Below are 27,151 nucleotides of genomic sequence, written 5' to 3' on the forward strand. Positions count from 1 at the left end.
ACGCCTCGTAGCGGTGACTTCGGAACTACGCCTGAGAAAAATGGCCGATCGGTTGCTGATAATCGCTGAGTGATTACACATCGCCTGTCTCTGATTCATGGCGATAACGACGATAATTTTCGGAGCACTCGTTAAAATAACATTTGTCTAGAGAGACACGGTCTTCGCAGAAGCAGACAGACACTTCGTTGGCGTGGAATATCCGCAAGTGATACTTCATGTGCGCGTGTCTTTTCGTGAGGACATCATTATCGAGTGACAACTGACAGGATGGATGTTCTGAACAAACTACGAAACACAGTCAGCAATACCATTAGTAATACGGTTCAAAACACAGCGTATGGTCTGTCGCAGTTGTCCAGCGTTTTACCTGGCAATCCTGTGACCAGAGAATTCGAAGCGACCGCTCATGTGGCAAGTGCCGGCCCAGGATTACTATGGAAAGTCTACAGCGGTTACAAGAAGTCTACCAAGCAGGAGGCTGCGATTTTCGTTTTCGAAAAACGCATGCTGGACAGGTGGTCTGCCAAAACCGACCGCGAACTCGTATTGGAAACCCTGAAGCGTGGTGTGACGCAGTTGACGAAACTGAGGCACCCACAGGTTTTGATAGTGCAACATCCACTCGAGGAATCAAGAGACAGTCTTGCATTTGCGACTGAACCAGTATTTGCTAGTCTGGCTAATGTATTAGGTAAGCAAATCCCTCTCCAAACTTGGTTAACTTGGTATTATAAGTTAACTGTATATCTATTATTACTGAAACTAGATTGAATCTAATTATAATCTGTACTCTGTCGATATCTTTTGAGTAATACTTATATGAAATATATTAGGTAATTATGAGAATATACCTCAACCAACACCAACAAACTTGAGAGATTATAAGCTACACGATATAGAAATACGCTATGGATTGTTGCAATTAGGAGAAGGTCTGGCATTTTTGCACGGTGATGTCAAACTGTTACATAGAAATTTGTGTCCAGAATCAATAGTTATTAATATTCATGGAGCATGGAAAATATTTGGCTTTGACTTCTGTGCCTTAAATCAAAGTTCAGATAGTAAACAGGTATGTGAAGACTATTAACTAAAGCACTTATCTTCTAGTTATGTCAACAAATTTTAATGACTGAAAATCAGTTGCCTATATATTTAATATATTAATATATTTATATAAAGGGAGTTATTCTATTCTTATAAAAGATTCTATAATTCATTTAATTATCTTATATATTGATTACGAGAGTTGCTATTTATGTATCCGGAATAGCAAACAAAAACAAATATTTATCATTTAAAATACATTTATTGTTTTTCAAAATATTCTCCGCGGTGATCGATACACTTTTGCATACGTTTGAACCAATTTTCATAGCACTTTTTCCATTCCGATTGAGGTATCTCCAAAACATGCATTTTGAACGCATCAGCCGCTTCTTCTGACGTCGAAAATCGTTGACCATATAGTTTATTCTTCGCGTACGGAAACAAAAAGAAATCATTGGGTGCCAAATCCGGACTGTACAGTGGATGACCCATCAATTCGATGGTTTGACCGGTCAAATATTGAGTTGTTTGGGCTGATGTGTGAGAGCTCGCATTGTCATGGTGAAGAATGATCCTGCGTCGCTGGTTGTTTTTTCTTTTTTTACCAATGATTTCTGGTAAACAAATGGTTGTGTACCATTCAGAATTAACCGTTCTACGATCCTCTAGTGACACTGTAGCCACATATCCATTTATCCCAAAAAAACAGACAACCATTTGCTTTGAAGTGCTTCTTGCGCGAACAACTTTTGTTGGGTTTGGCTCATCTTGGAAGACCCATATAGTCGACTGCTGTTTACTTTCGGGCTCATATGCATAGATCAAAGATTCGTCACCTGTGTAGATGTTATACACAGCTTTTGACGCACCACGATTGTATTTTTTGAGCATTTCTTTGCACCAATCGACACGAGCCTGTTTTTGAGCGATTGTCAAATTATGCGGAATCCAACAGGAACAAATTTTTTTTACGGCTAAATGTTCATGTAAAATCTTGTGTATGCTTGTCATACTAATGTCCAGGGATGCCTCAATCTCACGGTATGTCACATGACGATCTTGCATTATCAGTTCGCGCACAGCATCGATTGTTTCTGGCACAACCACCGATTTTGGACGACCTTATTTAAATTCGTCCGTGAGCGAACGACGGCCACGATTGAATTAACTAAATCAGTGATATACAATGGTTTTAGATGGTGCTTCATCGCCAAACGTCGAAATGAGTTGATTGATGCACTGTTGTTGAGATAATCCACGTCGAAAATCGTAAAAAATCATCGCATGAAAATATTCTCGAGTTAATTCCATTTTTTTACTGAGATGAAATTTTCAAGTCACTGTAAACAACACAAATAGCGTCCGTACGACTAAACGTCAAAAATGTCAAACTTTACGATGGAAAAGTTAGATGGCGCCATAACAGTGTTGCCAATTCCGGATATATAAATAGCAACCCTCGTATATATTAATTATTACATTTTACATTTATATAAGTTATATTTGCTTGTTTGCAGCCATCATGGTCATATTTGGAATATGATCCAACACTTCCACCTGTTGTCCAACCTCACCTGAATTACCAGGCACCTGAGTGCATATTAGCAAGCAGTAATGGGCCACCGAGTGATATTTTTGCTCTAGGCATACTGATATATGTAATACACTCTTCAGAACATCAGACACTTTACGAATCTCACAGTGACCTAGGAAAATGCCGACGTTTTCTTGAAAGTCTCAAGAGATCCAATATCTCAGCAAAGCTGCTTTCAATTCCTGAAACTCTCAGGGATACTGTAAAGCTTATGTTGAATCATAGTCCAGAACTTAGATTAGACGCCCATCAATTCATAAAGGTACTTGAAAAAGAAGATATTGTACACATAAACAGAAATATTTAGTTGTAATTAGCATAGCTGCATCACCTTAGTTATCTTTATGTGATGATAATGATTGTGATAATAGATGATAATGTATATGGTTGATATGACTCATTTACTTTGATATATTAACTATATCAAAGTAATTGCATGTAGATTCCAATAATACTTATTCCATGAGATCTATCAAACTTTTCAATGTTAATTAATCAAGTGAAGGAAAAGAGTATTCGATTATATCTAATGCAATTTCTATGATATTGTATTGTTGTAGATCGAATATTTCACAGATATTGGCGTTAAGACGTTGAATTACTTGGACAAGTTATTCCAGTGGGATAATCTCCAAAAGTCGCAATTTTACAAAGGACTCCCGCAGCTCTTGAAACAGTTGCCACACAGAGTCGTGCTACACAGAGTATTACCCGCGCTTTACAAAGAGTTGGTTAATCCACCTATGATACCATTCGTACTGCCGAGTATATTGCAGGTGATGGAAATTACCGAAGTGGAGGAGTTTCGAGAGCATATCCTTCCCAACTTAAAACCTGTTCTTGCTTTGGAAGATCCGCCACAAGTAAGTACGTGTTATTTATGGAGCTTCAGTAAAGTAATGAAATATGTGTAATCTTTTATTATTCCACACACATACACGTATATATTTTTATAAAGTAAAATCAAAGTAACAGAAGAATGTACGTCAATTCTTTCCACAGATCAGCTTAGTTCTCATGCAGCAAGTTAATCTACTGCTCAAATTATGTCCTACGGACGTCATTAAGACCGACATAGTGCCTATGTTGCTGCGTGCATTGGAATCCGAATGGGAGCAACTCCAGGACCTTTGCCTATCAGCGTTACCAAATATAGTGACAATGATCGAGGGGCCAGTGATAAAAAACGCTATACTGCCGCGAATGAAGAAGATATGTTTGTCACCGGGGAAGAAGTCAAGTAGTCTCGGGGTCCGCGTTAACTGCTTGCTGTGCCTTGCGAAGATGTTGCCGAATTTCGATCGCTGGCTGGTGTTTGATCAGATATTACCATTTCTGCAGGAAGTTCCGCATTCTGGCGAGCCAGCCATTTTAATGGCCATTATAGGTAATACAATTTTACCCTGCATGCAAATAAATCTACTGTAAAATATGTCTTTATTTCATTCTGGATATTGATAGAGTAATCTTTGCATTGCTAGGTATTTACAGGATGCTACTCACTCACAGCAAGTTGGGTATGGGTAAAGAAATATTGGCGACGAAAGTATTACCATTCCTGTTACCTCTCTGCATAGAGCAAAATCTCAGTATGTCCCAGTATGAAACGCTTTCGACTCTGGTGGTCGATATGATAAATCGAGTGACTAGCGAGCATCGAGATGCATTGCGGCAATTGGACGCGGTGCGTCGCGAGACGCAGCAATTTGATCAGGCGCTCTCTCAAGCGGCGTCGCCTACTTTTATGCAAAACAACAGTCTGAGTGACATTAATTTAACACCGGAGATGCCGCCCGCGAACGCTAATCTTAAAACTGTAAATATCGAGAATGGACTAACCATGGAGGATAAGTTCAGGTTTGTCTTTGCAGGCTTTTTGAAACTTTAGTCCACTCGTCGTGATCTTCGGTATACCAATAACGAGTTATTTCGTATCAGGTTAATTCAACAGCAGGAAGCTCATCAGAGGTTGCAGTCTCAACCCATATTGACCCCCAAAGCTGTATCGCAGCCTACCAAACTGCAGCCAAAAGATCTGACGGCGACTTTGCTGAAGAACAATCTGGACGAGTTGAACTTGTCCATGTCGAAGTCGACTATGTCGCAGTCTGATTACTCAGGCAAGAACACCGCGAGCCTGTCTTGGAATAAAAATAACAATATCAATCAGACGCAGCCGCAATTCATGACGTCCCCGATGTTGAGTTCGCAAACGATGCAGGCGAGTAGACCGATGAATTGGAACTCTAACGGAATTAACACACCGATGAATTGGAACTCTGACCAGTCTGCGTCAATGTGGAATCCAGTCGCTCCGCAGAACAATACTATGTATTCGCAGTGGGAGGGACAGGCGAAATTCGCAACGCAACCGGAGATCAGGCCCAACTTAAATTTCCCCGGCACAATGCAACCTTTCATGTCGCCGACCAATACACAAACCGCAAACAAGCCGAACTCATCCACGCAAGATATCATGGATTTGCTCAGTTAATTCACTTGACGCGATTCTGGCTGTGGTTTCGTTAAAAATGAAAGTCAAGTCAGTACATATTAAGTCGCGAAAAGACAAATCGTCTTTTATATCAACACCAGCAATCAAGGATTGCAGTATTACACACATCAGGTTAAGAACATTTTTAACGTATATTCAATATAGAGGCTGTTTCGCGCAAAGTAAGTCAATCGCAATTCTTGGGAAAGCCCTGTCGGGAAAAGCGCGGATATTTAGAGTGAAGTTAATATATCAAGCATTACAATTAATTTCTTTTTTTTTTTATTTAAAATTTGAGATGCTCGATCAGACTTTATGCGATACAGTCTTGTATAATACACGATCGACGTTCGGATGTTTGTTTTTCCTACGATAATTTCTTATCACGCGATAACGTCGTTGATAAAAGTCCGTATGTGTTGTAAGTCGTAAATCTCCCCCGACCGTCAGTCTGCCGCAAACTTGACGTTTGCGTCGACGTTTTAATATTTCATGTGAGCCCTATTAATATAGATATATTTGTACAATCACGTTCGGAGCGTATCTTGCAGGTGACATTAATTCCTGAATGCGCGAATGAACAAGTACGATGTGGCATGTAAGTTACTACGAACGAGGGACAGTAATAAGCACGAATGTATGATAAAAAAAAATGGCAGTCACCGTTTTTTATACGGAAACGCGTAGTGTTTTCATCGTGATTCAACTCGCCATAATCTCTCACGCTTCGATGTACATATGTAGCTTGGTCGCGGGACAAAGGGCTAACTTTTACGTAAGAGCTCTAAAATATATAATATGTACAAGCATATATTGCTCATTCCAACGAACCAGAGATCCACGGATCGTTGGTTCCATTCCGTAATTTGCAATTTGTAACGACGCTCGTGCGTATGTAGCAATCCGTACACCGAAAGAATTTTATAGTAAAAATCACTATAGGATTTTCTGTAACCGAAGAATAGATTGACATTCAACAATAATTCATTATCCTGTCATTTCATATGTGCCATTTATATTTTAAGAACCGAAATGTGTTATTAAAACACTTGTTATGTTTCTAGCAAAATTTAGTATGCTAAAATTTACTATGCTATGGTAAAATTAGAAAGAATTTATATGAAAAGAAAAACTATGATATATTTTCCCTATGTATATCAATTTTATTGATGCAAATATTGCCCGGCATCCACTTCATCACTTTAACACGTAAAAATAGCTTGCATTTCAATAATAATACAATGATAATATACTCGTATATTATCATGAAATGATCAAGCACGCGCTTATGTTGCGAGTGGACGAGACAATGCACATTAGTTTTATTCGAAATCGCACGGAGGAACATCGCGTCTCCGGATTTTATCGCAAATGTTTCGTTATTCTGTGTGCGTGATTGTCACATACGAGCGAGTGAGCTCGATTCAATCGCGCGACTCGATGAAATTGTAAAAAAGAAGGTATAGATATATAATGTTATTTCTATTTTATCTTTTGCGCGTGTTCTCTAATATTATCCCGAGGATCTATTTCTTTATTTATTTTGCTGTTGTGCACGATTGTTAACGGTCACTGTCCGAGTCTAATAAATCTGCTGAAAATGTTTATTCATTTTCCGATCCAAGCTTTTCCATCGCTTCTCTATCCGTTATTAACAATCGTACGCAAAATATCTCTGCGACTAAAACTCCGTCGCATTAGTTTTATAATAAGAAGAGATCGTTCTTATCATATCTAATTAACAATTAATAATCTTATATTCCTGTACTTTTATGTCAAAAAAAGGAGAAAAGGAGAGAGAAGTTTCTAGTTGTAAATATTAACGTTGCTTAAAGTTTCCGAGGTTTTTTCCTTGACTAATATTTCTCGTTCAACTTATCTCCTTCTCCTAAGTCACTCTCTCTCTCTCTTCTTTTATTTGCGTGCAACTCATTCCCCGCAATTGACTACAAGCGTGCCGCGGGAAGCACGGATCTACAACCGAAAAAAAGGGTCCGTGTTGAGAAAGGGGTATTCGCCCCGCTGTAGTTGTTGTTCGTTATAAAGACCACCAATTCCTTTGTTCTCGGAACAGCGCGCAATTAGGTTTCGCAGACGCCGATGGCCGTGCGTGCAGCGGCGGAGAAGTGCTGCAAGTATCGATTATTCAAGCTGTACTATCGTCGCCGCTGAGGCGCAAGAAGAAGCGAAGAGAAAATGCCGTCGCGCGAGCGAATGGACAATAAATATCGAAAAGGAAAGAAAGAAAAGAAAGAATCCCCAACGCGTGTGTGGAAGCGAAGAAAAATGGATCTGTGGACGAAACGAGGGCTCAGCTCCCGTTAATTGGCTGAGTACGCCTTCAGAGCAACCCTCCGTTCTCTTTGGATATGCAGCACCGCGAAGGGCTGTGCGGAGAAGTGGCGAGCACCCCGGGAAGTTAAGCACTCAGAGCCCCGCTTGTTTGAGGACGCATTACTCGCGATAATTATCGCCTGGTTCTGCTTTATCTGACAATCTGTCGGAGGATCGAAAAAACACGGAGCATTGGATGAGATATTTCTTCTTATGGTAAATTCCTTCAATTCTCCATATGTGTATAATAACAAAATGATCAAGAATAAATTAGCATTCTCACGGTAGCAAGTTCGTGAAAATGTAGTTGCCGATTCCTCGCCACTTATTTCTAATTTCTTTCAGATTTAGAGAGAAAGAGAGAGAAAAAAGAGATAGACATTCGAAGTCTGGCTGTTGAGGGACAGAAGGCCAGATATCCCGTACGAATATCCTACGTAAACACATAATCCTCTCTCCCTATTGCTTCCGAAGCGCGAAATCACATCGGCTGTTCTCGTGCGAAGTTACTGGCATCTTCCTCCCTTCGGAAGCGCTATTACTGGCACCCCCGACCTCACTCCTCCATCGTCTCTCCATCGCCGTTCCTTCGGAGGTCCCACGAGGCGAGATCGAATCACCCTCGCCGGCAAATTGTCCCCGTCTTCCTGGCACCGAAAACACGCAACGGCGCCGTATAGATCGGGCATTCATTCATAGAAGCCAACCTTCTGTCATAATGCCCGCCCCCAAAGCGCACCCCGATAGACGATCGGGGTGCGGGCGGCAGTACGACCCCGACAGGGTGAGAGGGGTGGCCGGCAACCCCGGCTTTAGTCGCGATGTGCGCGTCGTCCCGACGCAGTTGCTGTCCGTTTCGCGTTTCCTCGCCGGCAAGCAAGATCTCGCAAAGCGTAGCGTGTCACGAGACGAGATCTTGTGATTTTTTCGGAAACTTTGAAACAACTTGAAAGCAAATAGCGCGAGTGATATCCGAGCGATACGTCGCTTGAGAAGTTACAAAGGCAGACGAATCGTTGGATTTCATTTGCGAACTCGATGACCTAATCACTGCAGTGTCATCAATATATTATCAGCGTCGCGAAGTCGTTGACAGTCCTCGATGAACTCGGCCAAGGAAGACGAGTGCTCGCTTTCCTCCACGTTAATCCGAGACATCACACTGTTATGAACTTGTTTGCGAAGATTGAGTGCAGAGTTACAAAGACATTGTTGAGTGAAGTTAAGAACTGAAAAAAAGAGAAAACTCTCATTACTTATTTACAAAGAACAGAGAGAAGAAAAGAGGAAGAACAAATAAGAGTAAAAACAATTCAGTTTAGTCAGCTTCCCGGGCTGCAGCTTGCTATAAGCGTCGTCGACGTCCCTTCTGCGACGGCGGGAGGATAATTTCGGCGTCCGTGGAGGGTTGACGGGGGGGCAACCCTCGGCGCGGGGATGTGCGCGAGGGTGTTTGTACGGTGTGGATAGGCGAGCCGGCAATTTCGCGTGCGGCCGGGCTGCTCTCGATATCGATTCCAGAAGGTCGCCCCCGAAGTAGTCGCGCACCCTAGTCGTTCTTCCGACGTCTCGCGGTCGGCAAAACGACTGATTGTTGACATCGCCGTCGTCGCCGCCGTCGTAGCCAGCGCGGCTGATGCGCGTAAGATCGATGAGAAACGAGATCGATCAGCTTAGAGAAGTGTGCTCAACGGTTCTTCCTTCTGCGACTGATCTGCGAGGACTAGTCGTGCCAGGGAAGATGCGGATCGTGTCGGGATAGAGCCACCACGTAAGCGAGGTACGTTGGAAATCTACGTAAAAAGATATCTAATTTTTAGCATCAACGATTTAACACTTAATTTATTAAAAAAGAAAAGGATTTAAAAGTGACTTTCTTTCTCTATTTGATACTAAAAGAACATCCTTATCATTTGTGTGCCCAAACAAAAAGGAGATTACGTGTAATTATTTTAAATTTTATATAAATTATATCGAATTTTTCTTATATATGATTTTTTCATATATGAATTTCGTCTCTATATGGCTACATAATGCTGTTGTGAATAAAAAAGAAAAATTAATTTCATTTAATTAATAAACTAAAATTATGAACTACGATAAATATAAGCAATTATTGTGCAACAATTGTTGTGCAGTGATTGTATTTATGCAATTTCCCATATATAATTACATATATTGATCACATAAAGACAAAAGTCATACATAATTATATATAATCATTTTTTCTTGAATATAATTTGTATTTAACATACTTGGGGCGCTTCATTTAAACATCTTTTGCCTTCTTATGTTGTCTTCAAAAGTTAGCTTGATAAAGATTGATAGTAGCCAATAAATCTTTGCTCAAGTGAGCGTTGCTCGAGTCGCTCATTTCGCGCGTGTTTCGCAATTTGAGTTTTTTCGAGACACTCAGCATGAGCTTGTCGTCGTCGCGTTTCTAACAGAGGGGTGATTCTTATCTTCGCGACATATCGATGTTAATCACCACTACGCGTGCCCCCGCCGATAAGAAACGCATGTCCCACGCGCGCGGTCGTTATTCTCTGTCTCGCATGCATGGTACATCGAACTCATTATTCCAATTGCATAATCGATCCGAATACGACTTTCCGACGCCATACCGACACGTGGGGTGCGTGCACTGGCCATCATCTGTCATCTTCACCGTCAGTCATTCGAAGTACTCGACGCGAGACAAACTGCACGTTAATAACAACTTTTTATGATGGATTAACCGAGGAAACGAATGCTAATGTTAAGAACATCGTGTATTTTTTGTGTACGATGATTTAATCCCTGCTTTCAGTTTGTATCAAATATCATCCGTAAAAGAAAATCACAAGAGAAATGTTTTTGCGGCGCGACACGCGTGGTTTCGTATATAATTCTTTTGTATTTCTTCAATATTTTAGCCGGAGAGAAGATTCACGCTTAGGTCGTGCACCTCTCGTAAATTGTCAAGGGGACGCAGAGAACGGGAAATCCCGATTTTAACGAGCGCGTTTATGGAAGGGTCCAACGATCAATTTTTGTTTCGCGTTGAAAAGAATCCTCGGGGGGTTCGTGGCATCCCGCGGAGACCAGTCAGGTCTTTCACAGATATGCGCAAATATTTGGTGGACATAGGCGACAATGAGTAACGACTTAGCTTCTCATACTGACCGCGTCCTCAGCGCTGAAAAGAAAGTATCCGATTTGCGAGGTAAGAAGTAACATTATTTGTGATCCTTATGTGAAGTAAAACTAAGTAAATTATTCGAAGAACGCATTTCTAAAATAAAATTTGGAACAGTAAAAGGATAAAAAAATTTGCGTAAATTATATCTGTGCGAAAAAAAAAATATCATCCGCAAGAATACTCAAAGCACGGCAGTCCACGGTGCAAGACGAGAGTACTACTCGTAATTAAAACCTGCGATCTACGGTTGCGTTCGCGGGGGTTGTCGCCGTTAAACGCGCGCGACTCTACATTAGATGCATTATTTATTAGTCTGACAAACGTGTTAGTCTGTTATCCGCGTTATACATTAAGCTTCGCGTGTTCGCTACGTTAAATAAAAAGGAAGAAAAGAGGAAAAAAAGAGGAAAAATAATATAATCATATTCCCTAATGTCGTGGGGGTCGCGCGAACGCACGTACGCGCGTTTTCTGAAACGTTGCACACTAGGGACGCGACCGATCGATACAGACGGAAAGGACGATGCCCGATTTCGATTTCCCTCCGAGAAGCGACGCGGGGTTGGTTTCAGCCGAGGGTGCAACACGTGCAATTATACAGGGCTACAGATTTTCAGAAGCGAAGCGGGAGCGCGAGAGTCGCGCTCACGCCGCCAAACGTGGCTTTGATCGTCGGTCTGGAGCGAAATTATCCCGCCCCTCAGCTCCAGTTTATTTGCATCTGAGAGACCGCTAAGTCGCCAATGCTTAACTCACGCCATCGCTACTATTAACGCGTTGATCATTAGAATTGGATCGCCTTTCTCAGTCAGTCTTGATTCCGCGTCCATCACGAAGCTATCTTCTCCCGTGTGAGAACTCACCTGAAACAGAAAGATCATTAGCTGCATTCAGCAGAGAATGTTACTTTCACATCCATTGTAAGATACGTTCTTAAATTCAACTGACTCTAAGAGCAGCATATATCAATTAGTTTCGCAACCATTGAGATGTCTCAAACACGAGATTGAAACTGTCATTATTAATTATTCAAAGACATCTTAATTTACTAAAAGATGATGTAATAAAAGACAATCTATTAAAAAGTGTCTTAGCTAATCTAAAAGGCGTTTTATTGGACATCTTTTGGACGCCTTTAAGACATATTTTAGTAGTTTGTGTTGTCTGGAATTTTTTCCAACGTTGAGAGAATTAAGAGCATGGTCAAAGAACAATATATCATTTTGCAGAGCACTTAATGCTGCAATTGCATGCATGATGGTTATCGCCAACTGGCTAAAAATATTTCAGAAGCTTTGCAATAACACTCGTTATTCCGACTCACTGTGACGTAATCTAGATTATTCCGTTTTACTTTAGCTTATTGCAACGTAATCTCCTCAGCATGCTCCACTTTATTCCGTGATTTATTCCGTCCGCGGATTAAGCGAGTACGATATCGCTGTAGTAGTTGCAAATGCATAGCAATGACTTTGCATGATCGACCGCGTAACTTGATCGAAATTTTTAATGCACTTTGTTCTTTATCATCCTCAGCATCATAGGGACGCGGAATTCCTGTCCGGGGCACCGAAATATCTCGGTTTGGCCCTGGCAGTCATCGATGAAGAGCTGGACATGAGTTGGACATCCGCACGGTCATCATTGGGATTATTAATTATCCTCCTCCTGAAATGTGGTAATGACGATTAAATTTAAATTTGCGCATATCATATTGCTAGCTCGCACATAGAATGGTAGCCGCGCGATTGGATGTGTGCGGAGTTTATAATAGAATTAATTAACAAAAGTAACCGGCAAATGAAATTAGTGTGACCGCCGTGGCATGACGTAGAGTTTCGCGTTTACCGTGTTTTTATCGCGAACGAATCGATATGTGGGCTTGTTAAATGAGAATGGCCACGATTTCAAAGCGTTTGTTTGTTGGTTTCAGGTATCGCGAGATCGATGATAGACGCAAAGGAGCCGATACTGTTGAAGGTAGTCGCTCCCCCGTCTCATACGGCTTTATCCGGCGACGTGGCCGTTTTGATCCTGGATTCGGCCGAAACGGAATTCTCCACGGTAGCCACGAGCATCGCTGTCACCGTCCCAGACGACACAAGAAAAGATGAGAAGAAGAAAATCGATCCAAAGGAGGGGAAAGTCGCCGTGGCACACGAACCGCTCGTGCTCAGGTATGTTGAAAAAGCCATAAACATGGACACGCACATAGTCTCACGGCACCCCCAAGTGTCTACACGCATCGCCCTTATAACTCTTATAAATTAGCGTTAACGAGCGCTCGAATGGGGTAACGTATTACCACGATCGTAATGAAGTACTTACGATCGCGAGACGCGGAACGAGAAGATTAAAAAAAGCAACAGCATGTGCAAAAATATTCAAACGTCGGGAGGGAAGAAAGTTTTACAAATTACACGAAAACGCGTGAGTGTATCGTTCCCAATAAACATCAACTAATAGTAACATCAATGTTATGATTTCCATTCAACAATATAACTATTACAAAACACTCGCATTATGTTGCACTCACATTGTTGAATAAGAAATTGCAATATTAATGTTAGATTACTGATAGTTGGTGTTTATTGGGTCTCGATTTTTTTAACTGAGCATCGCGCTTCTGTGGCGCGCTTAATTTCAGAGCACTGTACGTCGACGGTCTCACGTCGGAATTGATCGGTGATTTCCCCCTGGATAACCTGCCGCATAGGGGTGAGAATATTTCTGTGATAATACCCTGTGGTGTCTTCTCGCGTGGCGGAGTTTATATCCTACGACTGCAGTACAAGAAGTTCTCAACGGTGGCTGCCAGACACACTGCCATTGCTGGGCTGCCTGAAATTGAGGTGGGCATCATTCCTCCGATATCGAGAGCTTGAATACGTAGAATTATAAAATGAAAAAAAGAAGAAAAGAGTAAACGATACTATTCAATTCTCTTGAATCGAGAGAACTAACTCGAGCGAAACCCGTGCAGATGAGCAGTGCCTTAGACGTAAAGTGGCCAACCCCTTCTCTGCTTCTGGAATCCCAACACTTCGGTACATATCCTAGTCAGCCGATAGTTGCAACCATAAAGTACAATGGAATTTCTTGTGTACCTGCCAACGGCGTTCCAGTAGCGGCTTATATTTTGCAACTCATTTACTGCGGCACCACCGCGGCCGCATGCGATCCACAGAACAACAGTCGCACGCAAGTAAGTGGTAAGATAGACGAAGTGGTTGCGTGGAGAGAGCAATAAGCGCGCGAAAAGTGCACGGAAGGTAGAGCCTCGTTCGCCAAACAATAATTTCACCGAAGCTAATCTCCCCGTGTACGTAATCCCCAATTCCATCAGGTGCTCTACTACGAGGAGGTGAACGGCTTCGCTTCGCCCAAGGTCATCAAGCTGAAGTGCGAATTTTTCGGACTGGCCGGCAATTACGCGCTCAGATTGAAGGCGTCGGACGTCAATCCCTCTGCGCCAACCACGAGCGCGTATATCAAGGTAGTCGTCGATTCTCATCTCCTTGAATCATTGAAACGCAATTATTGGAAAACGTGAATAACGTAAAATATTAAGAAAGTAATCATTGGGCAATAATTGAATCGAAATGGGAAAAACAACTCCGTTAGCGTAACTGAATTTTCTATTACTCAAGGACCAGATAGAAAACTCGCTTGTAGGAACAGGAAAATTCCTGTAGTTTCTACTCAGTTGCTCTCAGTTATCTCAACCGAGTTTTAACGCAACAGAATGTTCAGATGAATGTTCTCAGTTACAGCAACAGAGATATTATTTCTCATCAGCGAATGTTTCGTTTGATCCCCATCCAGTTACCCGAAATGAAATTTTCTTCCAATATTCTTACGCATTCATGGAACGATGAAGAATTTATAAAGAAAGCACAACTGTTTCTTCGCATTCGCAGGTAGAATGGTCCGACGAGTTCAGCTTCAACGTACACGCAAGATCGATCTATCCCTGCGAGGGATCAACGGGCATATCTGTGCTTTTCCAGTATCCCGCGTGTCGTCTTCAGGGCGATCGCGTGCGCGTCTACGGTCGTCTACGGGCAGACGTGAGCTCTCTCGCGCCACCGTCCGCGTTGCATTACGTGGCGGAGCTGAAGGCGGCGCCGGGCAAGCACTCGTTGAACTTCGACTGCGATATCTTCACCGAGAAGTTCATCGAGTACTGCTTCGTTTATGTGAGCCAGGCGATCACCGGCGCGATGGCGGAAGTGAAGCTCGCGTGCATACCCACCTTCCCGCTTCTAGGTGAGTGGCGTGCAAACGCGCTCGTTTAAAAGCGCCTCCATCTACCCCTCAACAGATTTACCGCTTCCATAACTCAAACGCTCGAGATAGCGCGAACTGTGCGAGCGACCAGCAAGTTTTATCATCCGTTGAACCTCGCGATTCCTCGATCCCGCTGCTCGATTTGGGTCAGAACATAAGGGCACGTTGAAACTTCTTGGGAAGATAAAACTGGAACATAAATTCAATTCTGAGTCAAATATTTGACTGATATTGGACTTTTTCTGTATTTTTACTATATATATCGTAATTTTTATTATAATTTTATAACTAATATTTTTATGAATTTTATTTCTGTCTGGCAAAAAAAACGTCGCTGTAAATAAGATTTTTTAAATGCTAAAATATCAAAGATTCTAAACAATTGTGAGAAAGAAGATACATTGTACAAGTTTAGATTTCTTGAGTCAACAGGGAGAGTGCTCAACTTTCCAGACATGTCGTGCATTGCACCCTTCTCATTATTAATTATTAACATAGAGAACGACGCGGCCGGTTGGGGTCCTTGGAGCGCGTGGAGTCCTTGCAGCAGCTCTTGCGTGGGTGGAACACGCAATCGATATCGATTCTGCGACACGCCACCTCCGAAGTACGGGGCGAAATTTTGCCAGGTGGGTGTCGGCGCGGTAAAATCGACGAGACCAAACACGAGATAATAACGAGAGAGTGCAAAATCGAAAGAAAAACAAAATGAAATGAACCAGGGAAAGGCGGTCGAGACGGAATCGTGCGGCGGCACCGGCAGGATCGATTTTCGAGAGGCGTGGAACACCGAGGGATGGGAGTGCCGGCACGGAATGACATTAGCGGCTGCGAGACCGGAAGTCACGGCGCAAATTGGCGTTCAGTGCCGGTGCGGTTGTATCGTCAATTTTCAGGAGAAAACTTTCAACAGGATCCTGGCGGCGAACACTCAAGCCTGCCCCGGCCGTTCTTTCTGGCTACTGCAGGTATACAAATATCCTGCGCACTATCATCTTAAAGTAAAAGAACAATTATTTTATTAAATTTACTTTCAATTCATTTTGAGCTTTTTTATGTGTAATATCATTTATGTAGTTTTATCGATTATAAATTGTCAATACTGCTTTGGATGGTTAATTTTTTATCAAGAATTGACAATTAACAAACGTTTTAACTTATGGACATACAGAGAAAGATCATACTGCTAAGAAAAACGATTATTTAATTTATTTTCTTTCTTTTAAATAATGGCTACCTTCAACAAAGAATATTTTCTTGTTAATAGTCTTAAAATATATTCATCACAAATAAGAAAAGCTTCTATATATATTATCATGTACTCAGAAGAAGAATTTATTCTATTTATATATATGAGAATATTATAAAACTCTATCCAAAAAAAGCTGGCTCGACTCTATGTAGTAAGCAAACTGAATGTTTGTTTTAATTTAATATTCTTGATTGAAATATGTTATACTAAAATTCAAAATGTATTTTGAATAAATTTAATGTGTGCTTGTGATAGATTTTCGAATATATAAACTTATAGAATATTTGAAACAAGCGACATTTATTTGAACATAGTATGCATTTTTCTATGTGCAGACAAAACCCGATTACGTGATCCGACTGCACCTGGATCAAACGCAATTCCCATGTCCAGGACAATACTTCCGCGCTCGCGACGGCGATTCATTGAGTGCCGACCTCTTGACGGACATCGCGTTCGACAAGAGTGCACCCGCGACGGGAACGATATTCTCCTCGGGTCAGAACTTGCTGCTCGAGTTCTTCAGCGACGAATTGACTGCCTCGGGGGACTCCTGCGTAGGTGGTTTTCTAGGTCACGCAAGCATGTTTCGTAAGTGACATTAATTGACACATAAAGAAATAAAGACAAATTTTCGTAATTTCGGCACGCACGTGTACTGGTGACATACTTTTCAGATAAGCTGTATGAGAAGAACAAAACGTCGATGTTGCTACCGTCGAAGACGAGTACCGCCCCCGCTGTTGAGCAATGGTTCTTCTGGGGTCCCGCGCATCTGGCGACAGCGTCCATTTTGATACTCATATTCTTTATATCTATTTTTCTAGCATTGCAATTTGCGCTGAAGTACAGGAAGTACCACATCGCGGAGGATTTGGATACTCTGAGTGAACATTCCGGTAAGTACCGGCCGTGCGGCTTATACGAAGCAAATGCGATAAAGAATTAACATCGCATGTGGAGGAACGCGCACATTGATGAGAAATCGCCGGGATTTGTGTATTATTTAGGCTGTAGCGACACGATGCACACGATGGTGGGACGAGCGAAATCGATGTCTTCTACGACGCTAATCTCGGAGGTCGCATCTCTGGTGGGACTGCCGAGGAAGTGTACACCGAGACTGTCGAAACGCAAACTGGCTCCCTGCGCGGTGGAGGACGGCTATGATAGCTCGGAGACTTTGGCGGAGTACGTGACGACTTGTGCTAAATATTGAATTAAAATTAACGTCCGAACATACGGTCTTTAATTTCTAATTTTATAAACTTTTTCTAACTACCTACTAATGTTATAGGTACGAGGACGAAACTAGCCTGAGCTCGACTACCTTGAAGTTCAAAGACAACGAGGAGAGCTGTACCGAGAGAAGCGTGATACCGAATAAACTGCACGCCGCTGAAATGCCGCCGACAATGTCGGCTATGATGGCAGTTGGTCAGCCGGAAGTGAAATATGCCCAGCCAGTCAAGTGAGCATAATCAGTTTGGCATGTTTGGCGAAGATGATATGATCTGATCTGATTCGATGTAATATCGATGTAAAACGGTTCGATTATTCACGCTATTATAAACGCGGTAACTACGTGGCGCGTGATGTAACTTTTCTTCATTCTTCGTATTAGATCGAGTATTATGTAAAAGCGATCTATAAGTGATATAGTTAATTCTAATGTTCTATAAGTAATCTAATTGATTCTAATATTCTGTAAGTAATTCTAATAAGTTACTTTTAATTTTATAAGTGGTTTAATCAAGTTAACTCACTCTGTACAGATTACGCACTCTGGGCTCCGACAGTCCGGCGACGAGCAACCTGACAATAGACGACACAAGATGCCAAAGTATAGCGAGCATCAACGACAGCCCGCACATCGCAAAACTCCATCGTTATCCGTTGCAGTCTAAGGTAGACAACATTCAATCCGATTACGTGTATAGAGTAGAAGTTAAGGCGCAATCAGTAGAGAGACAGCGTGATATTTCCTTCTCATAACTGCAAAAAAACATTTCAAAAGATATAGCATGCAGAAAACATAAATGATAAATTTAAAAAAATTTTGTTAACACGTTAACTTAAAATAATTCTCTGTCGGCTAGCGTTGTTGGTCACAAAGTAAAGGAGATACCAATTTCTGGTCTAATCAAAAATCATCATCATTGTCAGGATTCGTCGACAAGCAGTCCGCTGTCAAGAATCTCTACTTTACGCAGCGGTAAGGAAACGAAGGATCGTCGTAATCGCGAACGACTGCTCCGGGCAGGCCCGGGTTCAGAGTTCAGCTTGACAAATCCGGAGACCGACATGGAGTTGGACTATTACGATTACAACGTTGCGAATGCCGGCGCCGCGCCGGGTTCGTACTTAGGTATGGATCCCGCTTTTCTCCTATGGATTCCTCCGTTGATCTCCGAGGATTCTGAAGATCCGTCTGCGGATCGACCGGATTGTTTTCAAGGCACAACGAGCTCAGCGTTGTTCTGTCTACCGGAGAGCACTGAGGGCGCGAGCCTGACGCCGGCCGAGTATCGGCGTATGCGGCATCTCAGTGCCGAGGAGGCCAGATCGAACCTCGAGCAGAAACGCCAGGACTCAACGTCCTCGTCGTCGTCCAAGAACGACTCGTCGTCGGGCGGTAGCGCTGTTTCCGAGGACAGCATCGCGGAAAGCAGAGCCAGACTGAACGAGCGCTTGCTGCCGATCCACCGGATCCTGGAGGACTCCAGGACCCGTGTGAGCGAGGAGTCCCTGTGCAGTCAGCTCGCGATCGATAGAACGCAATGCGTCATTCCCAATCGACTTTACGGCGGCAAATCCGATCTCTGCCAGGAGCAGGAAGCTGCGAAAACTAGCAGTCGACAAGGTAGCCTTGTAAATATTAACGACGGCATCGCGGCGAGATCGGAGGACAAGTTGGAGAGATCGAGGCAGGCCACGAAGGGACAACCGGATGATACCGGTACTCGTGCCACTTCGAGATCACATATGAATCAAAAGACCAAGGATATCTTGCAGGAAGATAAGAAACACTACCTCAAGGACGAGAGCATATCCAAATTCCCCGGTAAGACGACAAGCTCGAATCCACAGAGTTACACGGACGGTAACGCGACGGAAAGGCTCGACAAGGATCTGCGAGCTGCCAAGGACGATCCCCGGTCGGACGTTCTGCTGTCGAACCTGAACACGACGCCCGGCAAGTATCGAGACTTCACGCAGTTCACGCAGCCACGTGAGTCAAATAAGCAGCTGTCGGACTGTACTAACATACCGATGATCGAATTCTCGGGGCCGCGACTAGGCTCACCGCCGACGACGCAGAAACTCACGACCGACAACCTGAACATTAGCCTGTCCAAGAAGGAGATCCAGAGTCCGGATTACGGGGTTGAGAGCGACATGAAGACGGAGTCGCGCGAGACCTTCTACGATCTGATTCGTGAGAACGAAGACGGGATTAAATTCGCGGACGATGACGACGAGTATATCGATAACAGAGCGAATCTGTGAAACTTGTTGTAATTACTGCATATGGGAGCGCAATAAAGATCACTGCTATTTTATGGCTGAAAATCTTATACCGGCATTCGTGTACTGATTTTAGGGAGATCTGAAAATCATTCAACCTCGAAAATCATTCAAAGAGGTTCTTAAGCCTGCCACCTGATTTTACTTTGCTCCCACCAAAAATGTGTTTCTTACGCGATCTCTCGTTTTCTTTCTCTATCTCTTTTTTTCTCTGGTTCTCTCTCTCTCTCTCTCTCTCTCTCTCTCTCTCTCTCTCTCTCTCTGTGTGTGTGTATGTGTCGCGATCGGAATAATGTACAAATCATCTATAAATGCTAAATTAACTAAGAGAAATTAGATTCCACTGTATTTTTACTAGCTAATATAAACTTCATTGTAACAACACTGTGATAATTATACACTTGTGATAATTTTCCGAATTTGAAAATCTGGTTTTCACTCTAAGCCTGGCGAATTAGTATATCGCAATGTTGTCAGAAAGTTTGCAGATGACGGTATCGATACTCCGGGGGCGTCTGGCAGTATCAACGGTGATCGAATTTCACGGGGCGTCTGATAACGATTCCATTTTTCTAGTAAGAGAGAATCAGATGAGTGCGAGCCGTTGACTCTTATCGACCCAAGATGCGGCTTCTACGGATGCTCGGTCTTCTCGTGGCTCTCTGGCAACATCGATCCAGTACGTGAAACATCTTATATCTTTACTTGAGTGAAAACCGATCGGATCTATAAGTTGATTGTTCAATTAACAAGCAAATTCACAATTGAGATAGCACGATGAAATCTAAAGTGCAATTTACTTTTTTTAGACGCGTCGTTCATCGCCCAGGAAGCGGAAGTAAGCGTTGTGACGCGAGGATGCAAGAATTTGGAGAGCACGACGCCGTTACTTCGTCTGAAGAAAGACCTCTTCTGTGCTTACGACACCAACGTCCGGCCGAATCAGTACAAAACAGCCACGAACGTCACTGTGAAGCTGATGCCGAAGTTGATGGAATTTGTGAGTACCCTGTCGCGAGAATACGCAGTACATTTCATGTAGACCGATTAATTATAGTTACGATCGTCAAGTATTAAATAACAGCATGTAGAGGCGGCATTAATTAATTTTGCCTGCAGATGGGGGACCAAGGTATATTCACGCTTCATAGTTGGATGGCGATTGTGAGTGTGCATTGTCTACTTTGCTCGTTATGTGCGCGCGTGCTCGCGCGTTTCCGCTTTAATGAAACGTAAATTTAATCAACAGTATTGGACAGACTTTCATCTTACTTGGATACCGAGAGATTATGACGGAGTCAATTTTATCCACGTGAAAACCTACGAGATCTGGGTGCCCGATATATCCGTTTACAATTCGTAAGTCAGCGCACATTGAAACATAGACTAGAAACGAAAAGAATCCGGCGCAATAATCTAACAAGTGACACAATCTGCTCCTTAAAATATTCGTGACAATTAAACCTTAATTCTTACCTTACGACTTCAGGCTGGTTCCTTGCCGCGACTATCTTCCCAGATAGCACAGAAAATTCAAAAAAAATTCAAAAAAAATTCAGTCGTATGTCACCAATTCTAAGTTCATTTTTAGATGCAAAGAGAATTCTTCAAAGTTTAATTCAGTAAAAAGAATTTTTTTTGCACAAAAATGAACTCAGAATTGGTAACATTTGACTGAATTCTTTTTGAATTCTCTGTGCTATCTGGGTTCATTTATGATGTCAGAAGAGCGAGAAAATACATGCTGAAAATTCTTATAAAATGTAGGAATTCTTGTAAATTATAGGAATAAGAAAATGTATCCATAAATATATCCATTTGCAATCAATCGAGCAGATATGCAGAATAGTCCAAACACCTCCCTTTTGCTGCGACAATCAATAACTATAAAATTTCCTTCAGTGGTGACATGTCGCACGATCAAAACGAGTTACCTGTAACGGAGTGCGTGGTGTTCAGTTCCGGTTCCGTCACCTGCGTACCGGCCGTGAAATACATCTCCAAATGCAGTCCGGATTTCACTTACTGGCCTTACGACAAGCACAAGTGCCGCATCACGCTCGGCTCATGGTCGTACACGGGCGAGGAGATCGACTTCAACCTGGTTGGAAACGGGGTAGGCGAATGAAGACACGTTTTTTCAACGTCCAAATGTTACTCTCCATTGCCCGCTTCTTTATTCTCTTCATATTCTGTAGGTTCACATGAACAGTTATGACAACAACTCAATGTGGGACATGAAGTTCATAGACGCGGTGAAGCAAGTCAAGAAGTACAAGTGCTGTCCGAACGACACGTTCCCGAAGATCGTCTACACGTTCGAGTTGACCCGGCACTACGGTTTCAAACACGCACACGTCATCACACCGGCCATCAGTAAGTTATCCTGTAATCGCGTGCAATATGAAATCACAGTGCGAGTTATATACTTCTTTTCTCTCTTCTAGGTCTGATGTTACTTACCATTACGATATTTTGGTTGGACTCAAGGTCGGTAGAACGAATGGCGGTAGCGAGTGTGAATTTAATTTGCCATCTACTCTGCATATTCGACTTGCATTGGCAATTGCCGTACAATGGCATTAATCCGCCTAACATAAGTGAGTGATTACAGTTATTACTTAAAAAATTTACATCATTTAATGATAAAAGAACATCGATAAGAATTGGTACAGGTTTGAAATTCCTGGCTTTTTGCCGCGATTACCTCGACTTATGACATCAGAAGAGCGAATTAAATACAAAATTCCTGCAAAATTCTTGCAAATTAGAAATAAAATGTGCTTATAAAATGTAGTCAATCGAGCAGACTCGTGAAATACAAATACACTGTTAGGACAAAGTTTAAACTTAAATTTAAGTTTAAAATAATATTGATCACTTTTTGTGCTAAGAAAGAAAAAAATAAGACTGATTATATTTCTCATGTTTTATTGTCGTTCCAGTGCTATTCTACCGCGAATCCTTGGCATTGACCACCTTCGCATTGATTCTAACCGCTCTGCTGCGCAAATTGCAATACATGAGCATGGAGGCGCCGACTTGGATCTTGTCCACGACTTCGTTCGTCTTGAACAACAAAGTTGGTCGTCTTCTATTCCAAAACAATGAAGAGTCGAAGATGAGCGAAGGAGCAGTGATTGAAGAGAACTCGGATATACCGAGGTCCGGAATGCAAACAAAAGAATCCTCTTGGAGACATTTAGCCGCTATCATCGAGTGGTTGTCGTTTTTCTGCGTGATCCTCACATACTTAACCATTCTGATCATGCTTATGCCCACAGGCTAACCTATAATACCAACGTCCAATCGTGTCCCCATGAGCCCCCTTTCATTCGGTTTGTTTCTCTCCGCCATGTAAAATAAATGTAATTGTTTTTAATTTTACGAGGTAAATATCCGATTATATAGATGAATATTGTATAACAAATATTAGTACATTCTTACTTCCTCCTGCTTGTTATACTAGCAATTAACTTGAAAGATAGATACGACGTTTAGTGTGTTACATGAGACTAATAATGTACCTATAAGTACATAAATATTTATAAGTACGTAATAAAGTACGTGAAAGTATATAAATTGTTACGAAAAAGAGAGAACAAAAATTAAGATTAATAATTATCTGTTCGCGCATGTATGATTGATAAACGAGTAGACTTGTCTTAAATAATGAACACGATAAAAGCTCGCTGCTGTTACTGAGAGGGGCGGTCCTCGTGATCTGCAGTTTTACGTTTCGTTGGGATGCGGGAGATATCGAGGTGGATTTTTCGATAGGTCGTTTGTAAGATAAGACCAGAACACGATATTCTCTCTCCTTTTCTGTCTCTTATAAATTATTTCATAAGAACATTTATTTTTCCTTCTTTTTCGTTTGTTTCATTTCTTGCAAAACAGGTTTTCTTAGGACGCTTTTATATGAATATCATTTGTTTCCCGCTTGTTTATACAACAGCGTGAATTGTAAAACTTAATTTTATATCGTATCTCGTAAACGTAGAAACAAGACATTCGCTAGAACGAAAGTAATTGAAGAATATTACACTTAAATTCTACATATGGCGTTATTACACGCATGCCCTATAAATGATCACTTTCCAGCAGTGCTTGCAATCACGTTGCGCTCGGTACGTTTACGTTTTTTCGCTGTATCACATTGAATCGATTATGACTGTCGCTTCTTTTTTTTCTTTAATTCGTTCCTGCGAGATCAACATTTTGTTACACTATTTACACACGACGATTTACCGTTTCGCCTCTCCGGGGGAAACATTTACAATTGAAAGCGCGCGCGAGAATTTCGTATTTGAAGACAATTTCGTAGAAAAGACAATACGTGTGTATAAAAGAATGAATATGTGCGAACACGACGGATCGACGTGCCGTCAGTCTTGAATCCACATAACAGAATATGTAATCACGTATACCATGTACGAAGAGATATCGCTGCGCGATATAGGAAAGAAATAAAGCAGCGGTGGGTTTAGCGCGGCGCAAAGACACGCATACGAACGGAATGATCCGATTCTCATTGCGACTGATACAGCAGGTAGTCCTTGAGCGGTCTCGGCAACGGCAGCAAGTTTACCGCGTTCCTCTTCGTGTATTGCAGTATAGCGTCGCGGCACGCGCTCTGCAGAGTCGATACTGCTGAAATGCAGACACGGATAAGTAACGCGAAAAAAGACACCCTCTCAGTCGCTACTCCAAGTTGATATATCACATCGACACTCACCGCCATACAGTTGAACTATCCGAACTTGTTTCGTGGTGCCATAGACATCTACCACTGCACGCAAAGGACCAGCTTTATAGGGGATATCCTTTCCACACACGCCTTGATCTTCCCCATTAATTATGAAGTGCATCTCTGCTTTGTCAGAGCCTGCTTGTGGCACGTACATAATGCCAATGCGACTGCCAGCATCAGTAGGCAAGATATACTGGGAAGAGCCAAGTGTGTTTGGTCTCAGGACACTATAAGGAATGACTCCGCGTGATGTCTGGACATTGACACCATCTGTGACCAGTTTCTTCTCTCTGGATGGTATTCCTTCATCTTGAATAACAAATCAAGAAAGTCAGCATCTAAACAATGCAATTGAGAAATATAATATTGATACGACACAACAGGTTTGCTGTTTTTTGAAAAATTTCTGAATTAATACAAGTTAGAATAAAACAAAAGGTCTATTCTTTTCAGCTGAACTAAATTGTACTTTTTAGACATATTCTTCAAAGAACTTCCTGAACACAAACAGGTCTAATGATAGACAGAAGATAATGTGTCAAATAGCCAGAAATTTCTACATGAAGGCTAAAGGCATTTTAAAAACACCAAAAAAAAAACAGACCTAATGTTAATTGTATAACTTGCAATTGAAAGGAAACGATAGATTTTTGGAGTCTGTCATTACAGGTATGAACTATTAACCATAGCCAGTATAGTCCCAGATTGTCTGATTTCTCGTTATGGCAAAAATCCATGTATTGCCCAATCTGACAAGATTAGGCATCGCATATTGTGGCAGGTTATTGTTGACTGAGGCTGGGTCGATGAGAGTAAGGCCCAGCCGCATGTGTCCACTCCATCCCCTTTCTGTCTTCTCGATCTCCACGAGGAAGATCTCCCCGGGCTGCAGTGGCTTCTCGCTGAAGGCTACAGAATTGGCAAAGCTCGTAGTGCGTACCGCCACTGTATTGTCCTCGCGCAGGACGATATTGTCACCGTGAATGTGATGGAACCTAGTCACTACTTTTCTACTTTTCTCGCTCATCGTGGCGCGGCACAGAACGAAACGAAACGCTCATCCAAAAGAAACTACCGGCAGACAGCAATGCGATGACAGAGCAAGACGCGTTGAGTACATGCCTGATGTCGAGAACTGACAAGCACAGTTTGCCCGACGACGTTCACTCTCGTCGAAGAGAAACGCGGGAAATTTATTACATAGGTTCCGTGAGATCACTCACGGGTCTCGCAAGGACAACAAAGTCGGTCTCAACTATCAATTCTTGTGACACTGCATCGAGACGAATTCGCGAAGCGTAGTTACAGCACTAGCGGCCATATCGTAGTGCTTGTTGTTACGAAAGATTTTCGTCACATTAGACTCTCGCCTCAGAGTTCAATAAGCGACCGTCGTGAACGCGAACATCTGAGAGACGTCACTTCGTGACCCCTACGACTTGACACAAGATAGGAGCGGAAGCGTAGTAATAACAGCGGTGAACGACACTTCTCTGTTTACGAAATGAATGACTATACTCTCTTTCTCTCTTTCGCTATATATATATATATAATATGTATATAGATGAGTGACTACCATAGTGGCGATTCTTTCATGCGAATGAGATGCGCATACGAAAATCCTATATTTCACGTTACATATACTATAAATTTTCGCATACGTATCTCATTTGCACACCGTCAGGAATCGGGCCCAAGATGATAGTTTCTGTTCAGCACGAATTCCGATTGGCTTTTGCCTTTTTGTTTTTTGCTAAGATGTGAATTTTCCTTATGGACTCGTTCCGAAGTCCCGATCTATAGAGGCGCGTTCGAAAACTCCACCCAGATGCTTCTTTTCTCTCTTTATCTCATTCCAGTGGGATTTTGTAAGTCGTTATTGGAGTTAACACAGTTTCGTTATCGTTGCGTAGCTTTTCTACGGTATACAAAAGTTGCGTAACGATAACGAAACTATCGTTAATTCCAATAACGAGTTACAGAATCCCAGCACAGGGCCCTTATTCTTGAAATAGTTGCGTATACGTAAGTTTTACTGCGCAGGTTTAATCATACCATAAAATAGCTGCGCAGTAAAACTTACATATACGCAATTATTTCAAGAATAAGGACCCTGTATCTTTTTCAATCCAACGCAGCGAGTGCACCCGGATAGAATTTTCGAACGCACGCCAATAAGTGTAGTAAGCTTAAGGCGGGGAGCACCATCAACATATAGGCCGGTATTCATAGTCGAATCTTATTTCAAGATCATCTTAAGTAATGTCTTAAAATGCGAATACGACTCTATGATTGATTTATGACATCTTAAGACAGTAGGTTTGTTCTTTCGACCTGACCTAGGGCTGCACTGGAACTGTACTAGTTGAAGAAAGTTCAAGATAGTGCAGACCAGTGCAAAGATACATATGGGTCTGAAAAGAACGGGTAAGAGCAAGTTAGAGCAGTGTAAGATGGCGGACAACATGGCTGGATTAAATAACATAGATCAATTTATGGTCATGTTTTCGCACTTATAGCATTTTATGTTTTGTTGAACAATCCTATTTCTTTTAAAAACTGTTTTGTGTTGGATACCCATACAACAAATCCCTCCGAAAAAACGTCCAAGAGCCTTCCCAGGATGTCTTTCGGATATTTTGTGCTGTTTGGATAACATTCTAAATACTTCT

At 42.1% G+C, this 27,151-nt stretch overlaps 4 protein-coding genes across 10 annotated transcripts; 3 read left to right on the top strand and 1 right to left on the bottom strand.

Moving 5' to 3' along the window:
- Nucleotides 1-43: 43 nt before the first annotated feature.
- On the top strand, nt 44-6,752 carry LOC116844397 (SCY1-like protein 2). The gene is made up of 7 exons (XM_032815879.1): nt 44-694; nt 837-1,075; nt 2,571-2,909; nt 3,208-3,510; nt 3,650-4,034; nt 4,129-4,504; nt 4,586-6,752. Exons 1-7 carry the CDS (start codon nt 271-273, stop codon nt 5,139-5,141), a joined length of 2,622 nt encoding a protein of 873 aa, XP_032671770.1. The 5' UTR covers nt 44-270; the 3' UTR covers nt 5,142-6,752.
- On the top strand, nt 5,597-19,776 carry LOC116844362. 6 transcript variants are annotated; one of them, XM_032815794.1, is made up of 17 exons: nt 5,597-5,739; nt 7,216-7,691; nt 7,821-9,255; nt 12,193-12,334; nt 12,590-12,833; nt 13,304-13,508; nt 13,640-13,861; nt 14,003-14,152; nt 14,577-14,925; nt 15,445-15,575; nt 15,669-15,914; nt 16,534-16,789; nt 16,876-17,097; nt 17,209-17,389; nt 17,496-17,669; nt 17,974-18,106; nt 18,365-19,776. In XM_032815794.1, the coding sequence occupies exons 4-17, from the start codon at nt 12,274-12,276 to the stop codon at nt 19,706-19,708; spliced, it is 3,918 nt and encodes a 1,305-aa protein (XP_032671685.1). In that variant the 5' UTR covers nt 5,597-5,739; nt 7,216-7,691; nt 7,821-9,255; nt 12,193-12,273; the 3' UTR covers nt 19,709-19,776. The 6 variants fall into 6 exon arrangements, with proteins under 6 accessions (XP_032671685.1, XP_032671721.1, XP_032671694.1 ...); XM_032815830.1 differs by lacking the exons at nt 5,597-5,739; nt 7,216-7,691 and having other exon boundaries at nt 7,818-9,255; nt 18,365-19,394; nt 19,500-19,776; XM_032815803.1 differs by lacking the exons at nt 5,597-5,739; nt 7,216-7,691 and adding an exon at nt 10,391-10,680 and having other exon boundaries at nt 7,819-9,255.
- A 142-nt stretch (nt 19,777-19,918) lies between these two features.
- On the top strand, nt 19,919-23,302 carry LOC116844409 (neuronal acetylcholine receptor subunit alpha-3-like). Its single transcript, XM_032815906.1, has 8 exons — nt 19,919-20,405; nt 20,536-20,726; nt 20,846-20,890; nt 20,976-21,085; nt 21,629-21,842; nt 21,925-22,102; nt 22,174-22,326; nt 22,672-23,302. The coding sequence occupies exons 1-8, from the start codon at nt 20,351-20,353 to the stop codon at nt 23,013-23,015; spliced, it is 1,290 nt and encodes a 429-aa protein (XP_032671797.1). The 5' UTR covers nt 19,919-20,350; the 3' UTR covers nt 23,016-23,302.
- A 240-nt stretch (nt 23,303-23,542) lies between these two features.
- LOC116844416 (neuralized-like protein 2) lies at nt 23,543-26,420 on the bottom strand. Of its 2 annotated transcripts, none has more exons than XM_032815916.1 (3): nt 25,164-26,420; nt 24,465-24,788; nt 23,543-24,379 (listed from the first exon to the last, which is right to left on the bottom strand). In XM_032815916.1, the coding sequence occupies exons 1-3, from the start codon at nt 25,504-25,506 to the stop codon at nt 24,258-24,260; spliced, it is 789 nt and encodes a 262-aa protein (XP_032671807.1). In that variant the 5' UTR covers nt 25,507-26,420; the 3' UTR covers nt 23,543-24,257. The 2 variants fall into 2 exon arrangements, with proteins under 2 accessions (XP_032671807.1, XP_032671815.1); XM_032815924.1 differs by having other exon boundaries at nt 23,543-24,376; nt 25,164-26,408.
- Nucleotides 26,421-27,151: the final 731 nt, after the last annotated feature.

Source organism: Odontomachus brunneus, unplaced genomic scaffold (genome assembly GCF_010583005.1).
Source record: "Odontomachus brunneus isolate Ranch 3 - 2012 unplaced genomic scaffold, Obru_v1 Obru_scaffold_003, whole genome shotgun sequence".
Taxonomy (NCBI): Eukaryota; Metazoa; Arthropoda; class Insecta; order Hymenoptera; family Formicidae; genus Odontomachus; species Odontomachus brunneus.